The sequence below is a fragment of the Mizuhopecten yessoensis genome, unplaced genomic scaffold, assembly GCF_002113885.1.
Source record: "Mizuhopecten yessoensis strain PY_sf001 unplaced genomic scaffold, ASM211388v2 scaffold9771, whole genome shotgun sequence".
Lineage (NCBI taxonomy): Eukaryota > Metazoa > Mollusca > Bivalvia > Pectinida > Pectinidae > Mizuhopecten > Mizuhopecten yessoensis.
In genome coordinates this window covers 45574-67044 of record NW_018408214.1, presented here as the reverse complement: position 1 = coordinate 67044, position 21471 = coordinate 45574, and the positions used below count along the sequence as shown (strand labels likewise).

The window sequence follows — 21471 nt, the reverse complement described above, 5'->3', positions numbered from 1 at the left end:
TAAAATTTCTTCATTTTCCTTGTTTAGAATCAGAGGTGCTAGTTTCAAATACTTTTTAGTCTTGAATCTGTATGCTAGATATTGAATAAGGTGGTTTTATTGTTTTTTGTCACTTTGAATAATATTTCTGTTCATGTTAAAAACAAAATCAACTCTCTGTATAAATATATCAGGTGACCGTTAAGGCCCATGGGCCTCTTGTTTTTTTTATGTATACAGGTCCAGTTGTTACACTTGCCAGCAGATCTCTTCAGGTGAACAGCAGGTATATGTTTGAAGTGACTGTGAGTGCGACAGGAAGGCCCGATGGGAAAGCCCAGCATAGCATTATCGTCAGAAACGATGTCCAACCAACAGTGGAAATCGTGTAATTTCCGACATTTAAGTATATCTAGATTTCACACCTAGACCTGTCTTTATTAATCCCCCTGTTAACATATCTCCCTCTCAAGTATACTTACTGGTATATCCGGAAACTAATACTTCATACAAATATAAGTGTCCTTAACACTAATCATTGTGTAGATTTCAGTGTCCTTTATACAACTTGTCCATGCATATTAATTGTGAGAAATGGTGTTTTGCTTTATTAATATGTATTTGTGTGTTTTACAGTTGTTTAAGTAACTGTGGGGATAAGCTGGTGCCTGGAGTTAGCTGGGTAGTGGCATTGAATCAGACGCAGGACCCAAAATACATACACTCATGGTCAGATATGAAGATCGAATGGAAAATGTATAGGTTCAAAATTGTTTATAGGCATATCTTTTTCTTTTATCATACTCACCAGCTCACATTGGACGACAGCCTGATACACATCTTCGACTCTATATACAGCTTTCACGTGAAGTGTAAGAATTTATCTTTCCTAGTTAAATGTTTCATTGTAACATGAATAAGATTGAACACTTTATTTCCAGTAAGTCATTGAATCTTTGTATATCACAGAACATCACAACTACAATCCAGGTGTATTTTACAATATTGTATATGTATAAACTGGAGGCCTTTCACAGGGTTTATGATGATCAGATAGAAACAGATCATACCATCAGAAAGAAAAAGGTAATACGATCAGAAAGAAAAATGGTCATACCATCAGAAAGTAACAGATCATACCACATCAGGAAGTAACAGATCATACCATCAGGAAGTAACAGATCATACCATCAGGAAATAACGGATCATACCATCAGGAAGTAACAGATCATACCATCAGGAAGTAACAGATCATACCATCAGGAGGTAACAGATCATACCATCAGGAGGTAACAGATCATACCATCAGGAAGTAAAAGATCATACCATCAAAAAGTAACAGATCATACCATCAGAAAGTAGCAGATCATACCATCAGGAAGTAACAGATCATACCATCAGGAAGTAACGGATCATACCATCAGGAAATAACAGATGTTGTAAACAAAGAGCCTACCTACCCAGTTGTAACAAGCAATTAAAAGACCCCCCCCCCCGTAATGTCAGCAGATTAATCAGACAGATCACTTAGAAAATACAACTACAGATTAAGAAACAAACCTACATAAAATGCAGTCATTACTAGCTATACCGACAGTATGTTATGAACACAGTACATCAGACTTAAGGAAAGCAAAGCAAATTTTCAAAAACATAATGGATTAGGTGTTTTATATTAACAAACAAGCACAATGAATCTGTTAATGCATGTTTGCATTTTTGTGAATTATTTCAATTTCCTTTACAGATACGATAGACGTTGCAAACAACGTTTCCTTTTCTGGATCTGCCTCGCTCTTAAACATTTTCGCCAATGATATACCAGTAGCTGGTTCATGTGACTGTAGTCCAACCCGTGGGTTCTCTAGTCTGACCAAGTTTTCCATTAGCTGTGCTGGTTTTCACGACAATGATTTACCTTTGAATTTTAGGATAATCATAAACGATACAGGTAAGTTGATAATTGAATTTCCAAAAGACCAAGGTGAGCTTGCAATGGCATCTATCTGTCAATAGATTCTTCAAACCACTTCACCCTCTGAACCATTGAATAGTTATTTCACCAAATTTGACTGGGAGAGCTCCTTAGTAGAGATTCAAATGTGCAAATGGTTGACAACCTTGGAGGCTGAGGGGTCAAAAAGGGGTAATTTGGCCATTATTTGCTTTTCAAATTTTCCCCGGCAACAATAGGACATGGCTATTAATCATGTTGGCTGGAAAGAATCCTAGGTTGTGGGAATCCCAAATTATAGAAATGGATTGGCCTCTTGGATTTTGTCCCTCTCATCATAAGTTTGAAATGGTTATTTAGATCAGCATCCCCACCCCATAATCATATAATAAATACAATTTCTTGGCATGAATTGACCCCAGAGTCTGGCCTTCCTCTAGAGACTAAATCTTTGGCTCATGTTTTTGGAACTCTTAAGATCCCCAACCATATTTTATTTCTGACAGGTATACACCATATTTTATTTCTGTCAGAGTGATACACCATATTTTATTTCTGTCAGAGTGGTACACCATATATTTTTCTGTCGGAGTGATACACCATATTTTTTTCTGTCAGAATGATATACGGTATTTAATTTCAGTCAGTGATACATGGTATTTAATTTCTGTCAATGATACAAGATGTTTAATTTCTGTCGGAGGTATACACCGCATTCAATTTCTGTCGGAGTAAGACAAGGTTTATAATTTCTGTCGGAGGTATAAATTGTATTTAATTTATGTCTGTGTAATACATGTTTTTAGCTCACCTGGCCCGATAACAAGTGTGAGATTAATACCAGGTGAGCGATGCAGGCCCATTGGGCCTCTTGTTTTTAGCTCACCTGCCCGAAGGGCATAATGGAAGGCCGTCTGTCCGGCGTCAACTTTTTACTTTAAACAACTTCTTTTCAGTAACCAAAAGGCCTAGGATGATGATATTTGGCCAGTAGCATCCTGGAATCAAGAGCTACCAAGTTTGTTCAAATGTAGGACCTTCATCTATTTTCAAGGTCACAGGGGTCAAATATGTTAAATACCTTTCAACAACTCTTCTCAATAACCAAAAGGCCTTGGATGATGATATTTTGCTAGTAACATGCTGGGATAGTAACATGCTGGGATGGAGTGCTACCAAGTTTGTTCAAACAAATTACCGTCACCCATTTTCAAGGTCACAGGGGTCAAATATGTTTAAAACCTTTGAACAACTTCTGAATACCCAAGAGGCATATGATAATGATAATTGGCCAGTAACATGCTGGAATGAAGGGCTACTAATTTTGTTCAAACAAATGACCTTCATCTATTTTCAAGGTCACAGGGGTCAAATATGTTTAAAACCTTTAAAACAACTTCTTCTCAATAAACAAACGGCTTTGGATGATGATATTTGGCCAGGAGCATGCTAGGATGAAGGGCAACCAAGTTTGATCAAACAAATGACCTTCATCAATTTTGAAAATCACAGGGGTCAAATATGTTTAAAACCTTTAACCAACTTCTTCTGAATACCCAAAAGGCATAGGGTAATGATATTTGGCCAGTAACATACTGGGATGAAGGGCTACCAAGTTTGTTCAAATGTAGGACCTTCATCCATTTTCAAGGTCACAGGGGTCAAATATGTTAAAATCTTTGAACAACTTCTTCTGAATACCCAAGAGGCAAAGGATAATGATATTTGGCCAGTAACATGCTGGGATGAAGTGTTACCAAATTTGTTCAAACGAATGACCTTCTATTTTCAAGGTCACAGGGGTCAAATATGTTGAATACCTTTCAACAACTTCTCAATAACCAAAAGGCTTTGGATGATGATATTTGGCCAGTAACATGCTGGGATGAAGTGCTACCAAGTTTTTCAAACAAACAACCTTCACTTATATTCAAGCCACAGGGGTCAAATATGTTTAAAACCTTCAAACGACTTCTTCTGAATTACCAAGAGGCCTAGGTTTATGACATTTTGCCAGTTAGATGCTGGGATGAAGGGCTACCATATATGTTTAAATGAATGAACTTCGCTTATATTCAAGGTCACAGGGGTCAAATATGTTAAAATCTTTGAACGACTTTTGACGACTTTTGAAAAACAAAGAGGCATAGATTGATGATATTTGGCAAGCAACATGCTGGGATGAAGGGCTACCTAGTTTGTTCAAACAAATGACCTTCACCCATTTTCAAGGTCACAGGGGTCAAATATGTTTAAAACCTTTAAAACTTACTTCTTCCGAATAACCAAGAGGCTGAGGGTTATAATATTTAGCCTGTAGCATGTTGGGATGAAGCGCTACCAAGTTTGTTAAAATGAATGATCTTGACAATTGTTTAAAACCTTTAAACAACATCTTTTTAATAACCAAAAGTCCTAGGATGATGCTGTTTTGCCAGTAGCATGCTATGATGAAGGACTATCGAGTTTGTTCAAACGAATGACCTTGACATATATTAAAGGTCACAGGGTTCAAATATGTTTAAAACCTTAAACATTTTTTTTTCAATAACCAAAAGGCCTAGGATGATGATATTTGGCCGGTATCATGCTGGGATGAAGGCTACCAAGTTTGTTCAAATGAATGACCTTCATCTATTTTCAAGGTCACGGGGGTCAAGTATGTTTTAAACCTTTAAACATTTTTTTTCTCAATAACCAAAAGGCCTAGGATGATGATATTTGGCCAGTTAAATGCTGGGATGAACTTCGATCACATTCAAGGTCACAGGGTTCAAATATGTTTTAATCTTTGAACGACTTCTTTTGAATAACAAAGAGGCATATATTGATGATATTTGGCAAGTAACATGCTGGGATGAAGGGCTACCAAGTTTGTTCACACAAACGACCTTCAAGTATATTCAAGATCACAGGGGTCAAATATGATTAAAACCTTTAAACAACTTCTTCTGAATTACCAAGAGGCCTAAGGTTATGATATTTTGCGAGTGAGATGCTGGGATGAAGGGCTACCAAGTTTGTTCAAATGAATGACCTTTGCTCATATTCATAGGGATCAAACATGTTTAAATCTTTAAATGACTTGTTCTGAATATTCAAAAGGTCAAGGGTAATGATATTTAGCCAGAAATATGCTGGGATGGAAGGCTTTAAATTCTGTTCAACTTAATGGCCTTGTTCGACTTTCAAGGTCACAGGCGTCATATGTTTAAATCATTTAATAGATTCAAATGAATCGAACAAATATAATTTGCCTGTAGCTGTATACGAGTCCACTTTTAAGATTACAAGTGTGAGATTAATACCAGGTGAACGATTCAGGCCCATTGGGCCTCTTGTATTTTATTTCACTATGTGTCGCTCTGACAAATAAACATGTTTTATGATATACCACAGTGACCAATACATTGACATTGTATTTCAGTTGTAGGGGAAGGAGGCACAGCTAATTTCTCCGATGTTGTGTTACCTGGCGGACTCAGCCATGACGATTACAATACTAACATTACCATAGAAGTCACTGACAAATATAATGGCACTTCCTCGTATAATTTCCTTGTACTGGTATGTAGATAACAATTAAATTTACCTCAATATGGTTAAGTATGTGACTGTAAGAGCCTGTATAGAGTGCATGCTTGAGCAAACTTAATATCAAAGGATAATGTGTAGGCACCTGTAATACATCTCTAGGAGAAATATAAAGTTTGTTCAAGAGTGCGCTCTATGGAAGCTAAGAGAAAAACTAGGCGAAAATCTGTCAAAATTGACTGCAAATATTAACTGGTTAGCATGGCAGCCATAATGGAAAACACAAACAAATGTTTACATAATAGTACTGGGTATGTATTTAAAATTAAAGAAACAGTCATTTGAAAGTTCTATTGAAGATTTTTGATTTTGATGGATTTGGGGGCCAAAAAAGGTCAAAACTATATATAGTCTTTTGTACGAAAATTACAGTGGAGTTCTGTAGTGATTTTCCTGTGATGGGCCACTGACAGGATCCTAAAAAAACAGATGAAACTTAACACAATTATTCCGGACATCTGTCACTTAATTAAATTAAATCATAATTACATTCAAAGTCAAAATCACAGCTACAGCTAATATTAACATGGTCATCGAAAAATGTTCAACCAGATCTAACAAAATACCTCCTAAACCAAGTAAACTGATTTCTGAATGCCACACATTATGTAAGAGTACAATTCTGCAAAGTTCTTCCTTTTATGGAGAGATGTGTCGTTTATTAAAAAAATGTCTTTGCTTTCAGGGAGGGTAGATATTATATAACATACAGAGAGGCATATTTAATTTAACCTTGGTTACAGTTCCTTGTTGTCATCCATAGAGTCCCTCTTAACTTCAAACATTCATTGTGACAGGTGTACCCGTCTGTAACAGAGTACATAGACACCATCAACCAGCCTCCGGTCAGTACCTCTGGATGTGTGGTCAGTCCTCTAAGTGGATATACACTGATTACCAACTACACCGTGATCTGTAGTCCGTTTACAGATCTGGACCCTCCGTTGACATACTACCTCTATCACAAAGGCCAGACTTCAGACACAGGTTGATAATTAACATGCTACTAATTTACCATAACGGTCCTACAGTATCACATGTCAGCTCTCTTTGTCAGGCACCGGCCAGGTGAAACTCTGGTCAGTCATCAAAATGTTATTTACCTGTTCTGTCATACCTTGAAACTAAATTTAACCCATTGTTGACTAGTCTAACGGTCATTGTAATGCTGTGTAACCACGCATCGTAAAATCAAACATAATACTAATTAATTTGTTGAGAAATGTATATATACAGTGTTCCTTATTCCATAAGAGGGTTCCAGATTTGTTTCGTTTCGTAATATTGATCAACCAATTATACCAAATCGTACAGTTGTGCGCACCATGTGTGCATGATGTATGCAGGACGTGCGCACACTATTTTTGGTGCATTGTGCGGTCACACAAATGTACTTATTAGGGCTTTTCACATTTTGTTTCACCTGAGACAAAGTCTCAAGTGATCTATTGCTATCGCCTTTTGTCCGGTGTCGTGCGGCCGTAAACAATTTACATTTTCGACTTCTCCAAAACCCCTGAACCAATTTCAATAAAATTTTGCAGAAACCTTCCATGGCCAAAGGTCAACCAAAATTGTGAATTATATATGGTCCCCAGCCCCCAAGGGCCTGAGGGGCGGGGCCAAAAAGGGTCAAATTGACTGAAATTTCAAAAATCTTCTTCTCAAGACCCAGATATGGTAGAATCAAATACTCTTCATAGATAGAAGGGTCTTAGGGTGCTTTACCAAAATTATGAATTTCATGAACCTGGGGTCTCACGTTTCCCCCTGGGGAGGGGGTAAACTTAACTATAGTTTATATAGGGAAATCACATTTTAGACTAACATTTGTTAATTTCCATTGGAAGTAATTCAATTTAGGTTAGCATTATCAGTATTGGATAGCAGTTTGATGGTATGTACATATGAGCCCTGACTGAATGGTTTAAAATGGAAAATGATATTTTGAACATTACATGTTAGTAACTTTTTTGGAATTATAACCCTGAGTTGACAGTTTGATACTTTGAAAATTTTGAGCCAGCCCTACCCCAAGCGCTATAGGGTAGGGCCCCAAGGAGTCAGTGTGCTAAAATTTCTTCATTTTCCTTGTTTAGAATCAGAGGTGCTAGTTTAAAATACTTTACAGTCTTAAATCTGTATGCTAGATATTGAATAAGGTGGTTTTACAAGCTCACCTTCTCGAAGGGCAAGTGAGCTTATGTCGTGGTGCGGCGTCCGTCCGTCCGTCCGTCCTCATCCGTCAACTTTTCCTTTAAACAACTTCTTCTGAAGAACGGACAGGCCTAGAGTCATGATATTGGGCTGAAAGCTTCATTGGTATGGGCCCTACAAAGTTTGAGATCGAAATTGACCTTGACCTTCTTTAAAGGTCACAGGGGTCAAATATGTCAAAAACTTCAAACGACTTCTTCTTAAGAACTAAAAGGTATAGAATCTTATTATTTGGCTGATGGCTTCCTGGGATAGAGCCCGACAAAGTTTAAGGAAGAAAATGACCTTGACCTTCTTTCAAGGTCACAGGGGTCAAATGTGTCAGACACTTCAAACGACTTCTTCTGAAGAACTAAAAGGTATAGAATCTTCATATTTGGCTGATGGCTTCCTGGGATGGAGCCCAACAAAGTTTGAAAATGAAAATTACCTTGACCTACTTTTAAGGTCACATGAGGCAGATATGTCAAACACTTCAAATGACTTCTTCTGAAGAACTGGAAGTTATAGAACCTTAATATTCGGCTGGTTATTTCCTGGGAAAGAACCCAACAAAGTTTGCAAATGAAAATGACCTTGACTTACTTTCAAGGTCACAGGGGTCAACAACATTCTAATGGATTTGTTCTTATGAACTAAAAGGAATGGATTCATAAGATTTGGCTGGTAGCTTTTGGAATAGAGCTTACCAATTTGAGAAGGAAAATGACATTGACCTACTTACAGGGTCACAGGGAAAAATATGTCGAGCAACTTCTGAAGAATCAAAAAGCATAGAATCTTGTAATAATATTTTGCTAGTTGTTTCAACAGATGGAGCCAACAAAGATTGCGCGGGAAATATTTTCAGTGCAGCATAATATTTAATGAGAATATTTTGCTATGACTGCTTACATATTCAGGTGAGCGATACAGGCCCTCTTGGGTCTCTTGTTGTTTTTTGTCACTTTGAATGATATTTTTGTTCATGTTAAAAACAAAATCAACTCTCTGTATAAATTTATCAGGTGACCGTTAAGGCCCATGGGTCTCTTGTTATGTATTTTGCATCCATTGAACCTACCAGTTCCCTCTAGTGCTGTCTGCGAAACAGCACCAACAAACTTTAACTAAAAAACTCAAGATGGCTGCTTATTGGCCATCTTTGTTTTCCGGTCAGTCAGAAAAGCTGATATGCATAGCAGGGGACCAATAGCAACCATCTGATGATGGTAGAACAAAATAAAAGTGTAATATAATAAAAATGTGACATCCCTATAGCATAATCATTCAGTTAATCAGGCTCAATCGGGATCAATCCTGAAAAGTTTTCATGAAAAAGTAATTTTTTCCCCAGCAATTACAGTTTCGGGATAAATCTTGATAATTTTTCTGGTAAATGCATTTTTGGGACTGCATAAATTTCTCATTATGTGCATCAGAATTCTTGCCAATATGCATGGGTGTTTTGCTGAAAAAAGGAATGCCATCAATTTTTCCTCTTAAGGAATTTTCTAGGGTTATATGGATAGACTTTTTTTAGCCCACCATCATCTCGTCAGATGATGGTGGGCTATTCAAATCACCCTACGTCTGTGGTCCGTCGTCCGTCCTTAAACAATTCTTGTTATCGTAATTTCTCAAGAAGTACCAAATGGATCTTTCTCAAATTTTATATGTAGGTTCCCCTTGGTTCTTAGCTGTGCAGGGCAACTTTTGAGACTGCATGATCAAATAAACAACATGGCAGCCAGGCAGCTATCTTGGAATTTGATAGTGAAAGTTTGTTATCGCTATTTCTTGGGAAGTACCAGAGGGATCTTTCTCAAATTTTATACATAGGTTCCCTTGTTGTGCAGCAGTGCCTGAAATGGACGGTCGCCTGCTCGCCAATGGCAGTTTAAGTCTTGCTCACGCGACCAAAAGTTGTCAAAAGTGAGGTAGTCATTGGCCCAACAAAAATAGTTTGGGCGACTGTCAAAAAATTAATGAATAAAAGAAATTTAGTCCCTTCCACATTAACACTGGGGGGGGGGGGGGGGGCAGTACATTTTTCAGTTGTCATTACTTCGATTTGAATCGAACTGTCCGTGATTTAGAAAATGTGATGATTTTTTTTTCAGATTTTCTATATAAATACTGCCAGGGTGTCTTCTTTGAGGTGCGAGTTTTGTGTATTTCTTTTTGGGAAGACCTGAATGGAGTGAATTATGTCAGGTTTTAACTGGGATTGAAGAATTCAAAATATGATGTTTTATTCTGTTTTACATATTACAAACATTGTCATGTTATATGTAATTTAAATGTGCTGTAGCATTGTGTTAAATGCTGTGGAAATATTTCTTCCCAAAATTATTTGGGCCACCAATGTCATTTGGGCCAGTGCTTCAAATTTTTTACTAGCCCAAAAGAAATATTTTGGGCCAGCCAATGCAGGCTCCCCACTATCCTTTATTGTTCATGTTTACTTTTGAAACTAATCAGTTAAACAAAATGGCCTATTGACAGCCATCTTTGATTTTTGACATTGAGGGTTTGTTAGTACTATTTCTCAGGAATAACTTGAGGGATCTTTCTCAAATTTGATATGTAGGTTCCCCTTGATCCCTCGTTGTGCATGTTATATTTTGAGACTAATCATAAAAACAAAATGGCTAAAGGAAGAACTAAACAGATCTTTCTCATATTGCAATGATCGATTCTATTTCTTTCACATTAAGTACTGTACTAGTAAATATGTGAAATGACAAACTCACTTTGAAGGTTGGTTTTCATACACATCAGTATTAAGTTTAGATCAAAAGTTACCTCAAGGTGCATTTACTGTTAACATGACTTGATCAAACAGATTAGAGGGAAGAAGAGAAAAGATCGAACTGACAAAGAACTAATGAAGATGGTACAATGGTGGGCGCCAAGATCCCTCTGGGATCTCTTGTTTTTCATGGCAGCAGCATTTTTAGGTCACCTGAGCTTTAGCACAAGTGTCCTATTGCTATCTGTCTTTGTCTGTCGTCGTCCGTTAACATTTTAAATTTTCAACTTAAGCTGAAATACTGGCGAAGGTATTTCATTGATATTTCATGGGAATGCCAGACAGAGTGTTGTTATTTTTCGGGTCGATCAGAAATCCAATATGGCCGCCACTTTGAAAAACTATTTCAAACTTAAAGTTCTGCTGGGCCGATTTAACTGAAACTTGGTAGGAATGATAAACTCATGGTACTGACAAAGTGATGTTATTTTTTGTGTCGATCAGAAATCCAATATGGCCGTGTGTGTCACGGCCGCCATTTTGAAAAGTATTTCAATATTAATTAAAAAGTCAAGTTCTGCTGGGCCGATTGAACTGAAATTTTGTAGGAATGATCGACTCATGGTCCTGACAAGATGTTGTTTTTATTTGGGTTAATCAGAAATCCAATATGGCTGTCACAGTAGCCATTTTGAAAAATTATTTCAAACTTAAAGTGAAGTTCTACAGGGCCGATTTAACTGAAACTTGGTAGGAATGATTGACTCATGGTCCTGACAAAGTGTTGTTATTTTTTTGGGTCGATCAAAATTCTAAAATGGCAGCCATTATGAAAAACTATTTCAAACTTAAAGTCAAGTTCTACTGAGCCGATTTAACTGAAATTTTGTAGGAATGATCGACTCATGGTCCTGACAAAATGTTGTTTTTATTTGGGTTGATCAGAAATCCAATATGGCTGTCACAGTAGCCATTTTGAAAAATTATTTCAAACTTAAAGTGAAGTTCTACAGGGCCGATTTAACTGAAACTTGGTAGGAATGATTAGCTCATGGTCCTGACAAACTTAAATTGGAGTTATACTTAACTATTCTTTACTCAAATTGGTACATATTTCAACAACAAAAATAAATACTGTAGGACTCAGGTGACCGTTAAGGCCCATGGGCCTCTTGTTGAACATAGCAAAAGTTTAGCTTTAGAATACTGGAAACATATGAATAAAGAGATCAGGCCTGTATGAATCCCTCTCCTCTTTCAGTATGTTTTTTTTTGTTTGTGTGGAGCATCCCTGGGCCTAGGGGATCACTGTACAATAGAAACAATGGTATGACCTTCATTGGAGCAGACATTTGGGAACTTAAAGAAAAACGACGGTTAAGCTTTAAATTGGCTATTCTCTTTCTGCACTGGTAAAAAGATTTAATTAAAGTTGGTCTGGAGCATACTTGGGCTAATGTTGAACATTGTATACACAATTAAAAGGCCATGTTTAGATGTTAGGTACTATTTTTTGTCACATCACAACATATAACAGTTGATGACTATTATAGGCCTATGGGCCACAAGTTAAAATCCTAATACTCCAATACCAATAAAGGGATTTTAACAAATTTAGTGTCAACAGTGTTTAACATAGGGGACTCGGGCATTGTATAAATGAAAAATGTTGCTATGGGTATCCCCACCCTTTAATGATAGATACCATTGCTGGGCATGAGGGGACATATACATCCATGCTGCCTTCTTGGAAGCTGCCCTTAGGTATGGTGACCAGGTCCTTGGGTTTCCCCACCCTTTAATGATAGATACCATTGCTGGACATGAGGGGACATATACATCCATCCGACCTTCTTGGAATCTGACCTTAGGTATGGTGACCAGGTCCTTGGGTTTCCCCACCCTTTAATGATAGATACCATTGCTGGACATGAGGGGACATATACATCCATGCTACCGTCTTGGAATCTGACCTTGGGTACGGTGACCAGGTCACTGGGTATCCCCACCCTTTAATGATAGATACCATTGTTGGGCATGAGGGGACATATACATCCATGCTACCTTCTTGGAATCTGACCTTGGGTATGTTGACCAGGTCACTGGGTATCCCCACCCTTTAATGAAGGAAATACACTCATGTTACTGTGATTGCCCTTGTGACCTTGCAGAGCCCTGGGGAGTTTGTCCTTTTTGACGGATTTGGAATTACCTGCTGAGTGAAGACCACTAAAGCACTCCAAAATGTTGCAATAACTATACAATGTTTTTACATGTTTTTCAGAGTCTCTTTTGTATAAAGGAAATGATACCAAAACAACTGCTCTTTATCTTGGTGAGGGCCTGGGAGAGAACCATACTGTTTCTCTAGTGTTTAGGGCTAAGGACGCTTACAATGCAGCTACAGACATAGACCTTTCTTGGGAAGGCAGAATCTCTTACACTAAAATCGGGTCTTGTGCCCCACTTTATATAGAATTATGGCCCTTTGTTTATTTTTAATACCTAAGTTTGTCCACAGTATAAGTTCCATGTTATTAGTCCCCCACTGTGAGCTGGGGGGGGACTATAGTTTTGCGTCATGGTTGTCCGAACTTCTGCTATCTTGTCCAGGCTCTATCTTCTACACTACTTGTCACTGGAACTTCATACCTGGTGTATAGGTTCACCTTAGTGAGGCGGTGTGTCATGTATCAAAGTAGGTGACTCTGTTTTTATCCCCCACTTTCACCGAAATGGGGGATATATTAATATGTCTGTCTGTCGCGCTTCGTTTCCGTGCAATAACTTAAACAATTTTCTTCAAACTTGGTCACAGGGTTGAATGCCTTAAGGGCTCGTCCAAGTTTGATGACCACTTTCAGCAGACCCCATTTGGAGGAGTTATGGCCCTTTGAATAATGAAAAAACGTCATTAGCTGCCGTGTTTCGATACCGTTCAATAACTACAACAAATATTAACCCATCTTCTTCAAACTTGGTCAAAAGGGTAAATGCCTTAGGGCTCGGCCAAGTTAGATGACTGGTATCATGGGACCCCATTTAGCGGAGTTATATGGCCCCTTGAATAATGAAAAACGTCATTATCTGACACGCTTCATTTCTATGCAATAACTACAACAAATGTTAATCGATTTTCTTCAAACTTGGTCACAGGGTTAAATGCCTTAAGTGCACGGCCAAGTTCGATGACCAATAGCGGACCCCGTTTGGCGGAGTTATGGCCTCTTGAATAATGGAAAATGTCATTATCTGCCGTTTCTGTTCATTAACTCAGGCAAATATTATCCGATTGTCTTCAAGCTGAGTAACAGAGTCAATGCATTAAGTGCTCGGCCAAGTTTGACAACCACCCTTATTGGACTTTATTTGGCAGAGTTATGGACTTACGGATTAACGAAAAAAGTTAATTTCTAAGCCGCTCTTTGCGAGAGCCGAGCGTCTTATTAATTCTGTCCAGAGAACGAAATGACTGACCAACTTTCGTTCAGGGTGCGTGCGCATAATTCAGTCTTGCATGCTTCCGCTATATAGTTTCGTTATCGTAAACAGAAAAGTAGAATCTCTGATACTCACCTGTGGATAACATAACGTCTTCTGATGCTCTTCTCCAAATAATAATCCATACTTTAAATAATTGCTGAAAACAAAATGTTTATCTCCAGTGCATTCTACGAGTGTTGTGGTGGTTAAATTCGTGCACTGGGTTTGAGCGTTTTAGCAACTCTGATTGAGGTCTGAGGAGTGTTACGCGTGTGAAACACATATGATTCGAGAAAGCACATGTGAAGACTGTCAAGCATTGACGCTGTCTGCAGAATTAAAAAATATATATATATATATACTTATAAACCGTATGAGTGATGAAGTATAACCTTTATTTTGATGTTTCAAACGGGAACCTAATATGACACATCGTGTTTACTGTAAAAACCCATGGAATTTGCGCACTTTTTTTTCTGAAATTTAATACCCAAAGTTGGGGGTGCGTAAAATACACAGGTATGGAAAATTTCAAGTTTTTTTCAGGAAAAGATCGACGATTCTGGGAGATTGCCATCTTGGATTATCTCCCTTGGTACACGGAACTCTAAGACAAATGACGGTCAACAAATTTATTTATGTCAAACATTAATAAAAGATACATAATGTCAGTTTATGTGAAAAGTATTATTAAATAGGTAACCGTTAACAAAGAAAGTTTAGCCAAATTCCTATGCCAGAGAATTGCCAATCAACTTACGACATTACGTTTCGACATCTCGGTGCGTTTCCCCATACTATTGGGAAAATATATTTGTTCAATTTCAGCTCCGTTCCATGTAAGTTCTGTAAGTTTTTTTCCCAAATCGCCTATGCGTATACGTATAGCATTGGTTTTTTTCCGGCTCACTTTTATGTTGATCTCGCGTCTAACATTATGTAAACATGTGATTGATAAAAACCTCGTGAATTATTTCAATATTTATTAAATGAAGCATCGTAAAAATAGTCTGCTTTAACTATTTTTTTCCTTGGAGTAGATTTGAAGAGGATGTATTGATTGTCCAAACTTCTAGTATAAACATATTTTTTATAATCCCTTACAGTCAAATCAGTCTGTAGTTACATGTATGACAATGCAGTAGGGCTTCGTAATTCACGCCACGTGTTGGTGAGTGAAAAAAACAACAACACGGTCTGTCGATCGCGACTGCCAATCATTTCAATAAGTAAAGCTATTTTTAACGGGTAATCACAGATATAGTGTTAGCTAATTACTGCATTGTAATTTGTATTGACTGTAGTGTTGAGAAGTGTCAATAATTTACGCTGAAGCATGTGATCCTACCTGGCCTATTGTCCGGGACCAGACGATATCGGTGAAATCATGCCCTCCGGTTTACTTGCCTGTAAATGTCGCAAAACCAGCAGTCATGACCACAGATGACCGATTTTAATAATTTCACAGTATGTAAAAATTGTTTGAAAAAGGTAATGGCTCTGAGACGAGACGATATGTGAACCGTGTCTGCTTATCAAACATTTCTGTAACACAGCATGCTTTTTCTGGTGTATTTATTTATGAAAATGTAACAATTTAAGAACATGACACAACTGCTGCTGCTGTTTGACAAGAATTTGCGCCGTGTCAAAATATTATCCAATCCGGTGTAAGGGAAATAACTCTTACGTTGGTAAAGTCGCATTGAGAACATTTTTGAGATTTTGTATAATCAATGACAGTAAATAAAGTCAATACATATATTAATAATTATTATTAATATGAAGAAAAAATAAATAAAAATAAAATACAATGTCTCTTTTCTCCATGCATGTTTTCCCACTACAATAATGTACTATTAATTATCCTTCGTTTCACAAGCACAAAATGCACCTATTCTTTATTATCCATTCACCGATTGCCATTCTGCACGTAAATGCTCATGTCGCATCATTGGAGGATGCTTATGAATGAAAATTACAACAATGCATCGCACTTAAAGAGGGTGAAAAAAGAGGAGAAGGAGAATGTTTTTAAGGCATCATTTAAGAGGTGATTGATTTTGGAACATCATCACATGACCTGATTTTCAATTAGCAGAATACAGAACACATATCTGAGGTATTATAGTAGATATTGGTGCTCAACGTGTTACTGAAGCAATTAAATTTAGAGTGGTGAGCGGCTTTAACGTCACAGTCTGACATAGTTCTAGTTTATACTGAAGTTTGTCTATTGGCCAATAGGGGGAGACATGTTTTTGTTCACAAAAACAAGTTTCTAGTTAATGGTTTGAAATACTGAAGCATTTCATTAATAACACATGGTCTGTCATCAATCCATCTGAGCATTTGTCAACCATCAACAATTTCTTTAAACAACTTCTTTTACTGATTGCAAGTTATCGAGATTTGACTGCAAGCATCCCTATAGCTAGTTGGGATTCAAAATTGTACAAATAATAAGGTTGACCCTTTCAGGAGGCTGTGTACATTTGTTTATCACCACATTCAAAACTCTCTGAAACTAAATCTTAAGGTGATAGTAATATCTACCGATTCTTATCTGGTCTAAAACTTCCAATAGGTTGCAGATATATTGAACTCTGTAGATTGCAGGTATTTTGAATTTTCTCTGTTGCAGGTATTCTAATCTAAATGAAATTTCGGTATTGCTGTCAGAGTTGATAAGTCATTTGCTTGACCCACAAATGTAGAAAATGAGTTATTGTGAGTTTAATATTAAAATTATAATGAAATAAAAAAAGAATGTTTTTTTTTAGTATTACTTTAATTTTAATTTGTACAGGTACTACCTTACAACAACTCAGATACTGGTGAAGACATCCTTGATTTTGTGCAGAGCACTTTTCTATCAGGAGAAACAGGTATTCTAGATCTGCAGGGTGATAGTCACCTTGTTAGCTCACCTGCCCGAAGGGCAAGTGAGCTTATGTTATGGTGCGGCGTCCGTCCGTCCGTCCGGCGTCCGTCTGTCCAGCGTCAACTTTTTGCTTAAAACAACTTCTTTTCGATAACCAAAAGGCCTAGGAAGATGATATTTGGCCAGTAGCATGCTAGGATCAAGAGCTACCAATTTTGTTCAAATAAATGACCTTGACCCACTTTCAAGGTCACAGGGGTCAAATATTGTAAAATATTCAAACAACTTCTTCTCAATAACCAAAAGGCCCAGGGTACTGATATTGGGCCTGTAGCATGCTGGGATGAAGGGCTACCAAATTTGTTCAAATGAATGACCTTGACCTACTTTCAAGGTCACTGGTGTCAGATGTCTTTAAAATATTCAAACAACTTCTTCTCAATAACCAAATGGTCAAGGGTACTGATATTGGGCCTGTAGCATGCTGGGATGAAGGGCTACCAAGTTTGTTCAAATAAATGACCTTGACCAACTTTCAAAGGTCAAAGGGGTCAAATGTCATAAAATCTTCAAACAACTTCTTCTCAATAACCAAAAGGCCCAGGGTACTGATATTGGGCCTGTAGCATGCTGGAATGAAGGGCTATCAAGTTTGTTCAACTGAATGACCTTGACCAACTTTCAAGGGCACAGAGGTCAAATGTCGTAAAATCTTCAAGCGACTTATTTTCAATAAGCAAAAGGGCCAGGGTACTGAAATTGGGACTGAAGCATGCTGGGATGAAGGACTACCATGTTAGTTCAAATGAATGACCTTGATCCATTTTCAACCTAATGTCCTTGTTCGACAATCAAGGTCAGAGGCGTCATATGTTTAAATCTTTTAATAGGTTCTTATGAAATCTTAAGATTACAAGTGTTAGATTAATAACAGGTGACCAACGCAGGCCCATTGGGCCTCTTGTTTATTGGGAAGTTATTATTTAGGGGTGATTGTTGACATGTTGAACGGTCATCCTACACTGGGGGTGATTGTTGACATGTTGAACAGTCAGCCTACATTGTGGGGTGATTGTTGTTCTGTTGAACAGTCATCCTACCTTGTGGGGTAATTGTTGTTCTGTTGAACAGTTATCCTACACTGGGGGTGATTGTTCTGTTGAACAGTTATCCTACATTGTGGGGTGATTGTTGTTTTGTTGAACAGTCATCCTACATTGTGGGGTGATTGTTGATAGGTTGGTCGTCATTGTTGGGTGAATGTTGATAGGTTGGTTGTCATTATTGGGTAATTGTTGATAGGTTGGTGGTCATTGTTTGGTGATTGTTGATAGGTTGGTCGTCATTATTGGGTGATTGTTGATAGGTTGGTGGTCATTGTTGGGTGATTGTTGATAGGTTGGTTGTCATTGTTTGGTGATTGTTTATAGGTTGGTCGTCATTGTTGCGTGATTGTTGAGAGGTTGGTTGTCATTGTTGGGTGATTGTTGATAGGTTGGTTGTCATTATTGGGTGATTGTTGATAGGTTGGTAGTCATCGTGGGTGATTGTTGATAGGTTGGTCGTCATTGTTGGGTGAATGTTGATAGGTTGGTTGTCATTATTGGGTGAATGTTGATAGGTTGGTTGTCATTGTTTGGTGATTGTTTATAGGTTGGTCGTCATTGTTGGGTGATTAGTTGTCATTGTTGGGTGATTGTTGATAGGTTGGTTGTCATTGTTGGGTGTTTGTTGATAGGTTGGTTGTCATTGTTGGGTGATGGTTGATAGGTTGGTTGTCATTGTTGGGTGATGGTTGATAGGTTGGTTGTCATTGTTGGGTGATTAGTTGTCATTGTTGGGTGAATGTTGATAGGTTGGTTGTCATTTTTGGGTGATTGTTGATAGGTTGGTTGTCATTGTTTGGTGATTGTTGATAGGTTGGTCGTCATTATTGGGTGATTGTTGATAGGTTGGTAGTCATCGTGGGGGATTGTTGATAGGCTGGTCGTCATTGTTGGGTGAATGTTGATAGGTTGGTTGTCATTATTTGGTGAATGTTGATAGGTTGGTTGTCATTGTTGGGTGATTAGTTGTCATTGTTGGATGATTGTTGGCCAATACCTAAATGGTAAATTATGATGGCATGCATCAGGGTCGGAACCAGAAGGGGTCAAATAGGCTAAAATGTCAACAATCTTCTTCATACCTAGCCACCTAGAATCAAATACAGTTGTACTTTTCATGGATGAAATGAAGTTTCTAAGATACTTTATCAAGTTTGTGACCTTCATTAACCATGGATGACCCATTCTCCCAGGGTAGGTGTAAAGTTTACAATGGTTTAAACTGAGTGATGCTTTGATACATAAAATGTAATGCTTTCGATATCCTGTATTATAAGCATGTTATAAAGTTTAGATATTGACCCATTTTAAAATGGATTTGCATTGACTTCAGGTGTGCAATATAGGTCCAATTTGCCTCCTGTTTAGACATGTAACCCACCTTTGTTCTAGCTGATACATCAGGGCTGACAATAGAGACCATTGGAACCCTTGGAAATGCCATCAACGTAGATACAACTGTCAACAACACTAGTGATGCAGATAGACTACAGCAAAGGAGCGAGGTATTGTTAGGGTATTGCTGGGTGAATTATACTGTGGGATTTGGTAGAAATTTGTGGGCCTATTTTACCGATTGGTTAACTGTCTGGCCTTCAAATGTGATGGTAGACTACAGCAAAGGACCACAGTACTGTTAGGGTATTGCTGGGTGGATTATACTGTGGGATTTGGTAGATATTTGATGGCCTATTTTATCGAGTGGCTATAACTGGTTGGCCTTCCATGGTGAGGGTTGAGGTGAGATTCTGTAGTCATCATGACATAGAATTTACAAAGAGGTTGATTCCTCTCTCCAGTCACTGTAGTCCAAATTATTCCGATTATCGATTTTTTTTATACCAACCCATGTTTTTTATGGAAATTAGGGCATGAGCAATGTCACATGACTTGACGAGATCTCGCGTTACCGAAGGTATTTCCCAACGTTATCATATAGGTCTTCAAGATTTTAGTCACGTGGCATTAGAAGATGGGGCTATCTAAAAACGTAAAGTAAAACAGAGTAAGTTTGAAAAAAATATGTTTTTAGTTATTGTATTGGTTTTTTGAGGCATGTAATTTATGTTCATCTTGTGCATAAAGAACAGATATTTCGATCCATGTGCGACATGTATGTGAAAGTGACGATTTGTTTCTAAAATATCAGTTTGAAGAGCGACCCAGGCACGGGTCGCTTATTTCACGCATACAATAGAGGGCCAGAGTTCTGACGTTAATCGACGACAGACTGATATAAAAAAAAAGTCGATAAAATGTCAGAATAATTCGAACTACAGTAACTGGAGAGAGGAATCAACCTCTTTGTAAATTCTATGTCATGATGACTACAGGATCTCACCTCAACCCTGGGTTCCTGTGTTTACTGACAGGGGTGAGCCATCCAGTCACTTGTTACTGACTCGATCAGCTAGATCACAGTGTTGAACCATCTGGTCACTTGTTACTTACTCAGCTAGGGTAGGTCACAGTGGTGAACCATCTGGTAATTTGTAACTAGAGATATATCACACTGTGTTTGGACAGGCATGTGGTAATAACATTCAAGTTAGGTAGCACTATGAAAGTCAGATGTCACTGAAAGTACATCTCCAACACAAGCATGTGAAGATATTAGCCAGTTCTTGATAAGAACCTCTGGTTATATTGTCAGATGGAATTGATTGTAGGATTTGTAAATCTATGTGACGTACCTTGGCTTTTTGTAGTAAGATAGGTTACTATATCAAATTTTGTATGTTATAATGCTGTAAGATAGATTTGGTTGATGACAGAGGTATTGTCAGGGAACATCATTTCTGTTACCTCCCCATTTTTATGAAGTTATGCCCTTTCGTTTAAAATGTTCTGGAAAGAACTATTTCTATAGTTCTTGGTGCAGGCAGGGGTTTATATGTGTGCCATTCTGACGACACTTAAGTTTAATCCTGTACAATAACTGATTTCAATGCAATCTTAACCTATCATGCATATGTATCAAATCCAATTTTTATTTAAGCATTTCCTTTGACAGATACGTGAGTCGTTGACCCAGTCCCTACTTCATGCCGAAATCACACCAAACTTTGATGTGGTCAACCAGGTTGTCCAAGTACTGGACAGTCTAGTCAAGGTCAAGGAGGAGGTCACAGAGAAACAGGAGGTACAGGATTGATTGTTATGTACTTCAATGTAACAGATATATTTCACAAAAATGTTCAGTTAAGTTACAAAGGTGAACAATCTGGTCACTTACTACTGTCTCAGCTAGAGGAACTGACAGAGGTGAACCATCTAGTCACTTGTTACAGACTCAGCTAGGGATACTGACAGAGGTGAACCATCTAGTCACTTGTTACTGACTCATCTAGAGGTATGTTAGATAGGTGAACCATCTAGTCACTTGTTACTGACTCAGCTAGAGTTATGTCACAGTGGTGAACCATCTAGTCACTTGTTACAGACTCAGCTAGAGGTATGTCACAGTGGTGAACCATTAAGTCACTTGTTACTGACTCATCTACAGGTATATGTTACAGAG

General features: G+C 37.9%; 1 protein-coding gene across 1 annotated transcript in view; it reads left to right on the top strand.

Annotated features, from left to right (window-relative positions):
- The window catches only part of LOC110458787, a 25988-nt gene extending 4883 nt beyond the window's left edge, over positions 1-21105 (top strand). The window contains exons 2-9 of the mRNA XM_021510695.1: positions 220-367; positions 616-851; positions 1727-1930; positions 5361-5500; positions 6325-6514; positions 12763-12936; positions 19344-19456; positions 20965-21105. Of these exons, the coding sequence (XP_021366370.1) occupies positions 220-367; positions 616-851; positions 1727-1930; positions 5361-5500; positions 6325-6514; positions 12763-12936; positions 19344-19456; positions 20965-21105 (1346 nt within the window). The remainder of the gene's footprint in view (positions 1-219; positions 368-615; positions 852-1726; positions 1931-5360; positions 5501-6324; positions 6515-12762; positions 12937-19343; positions 19457-20964) is intronic.
- Positions 21106-21471: the final 366 nt, after the last annotated feature.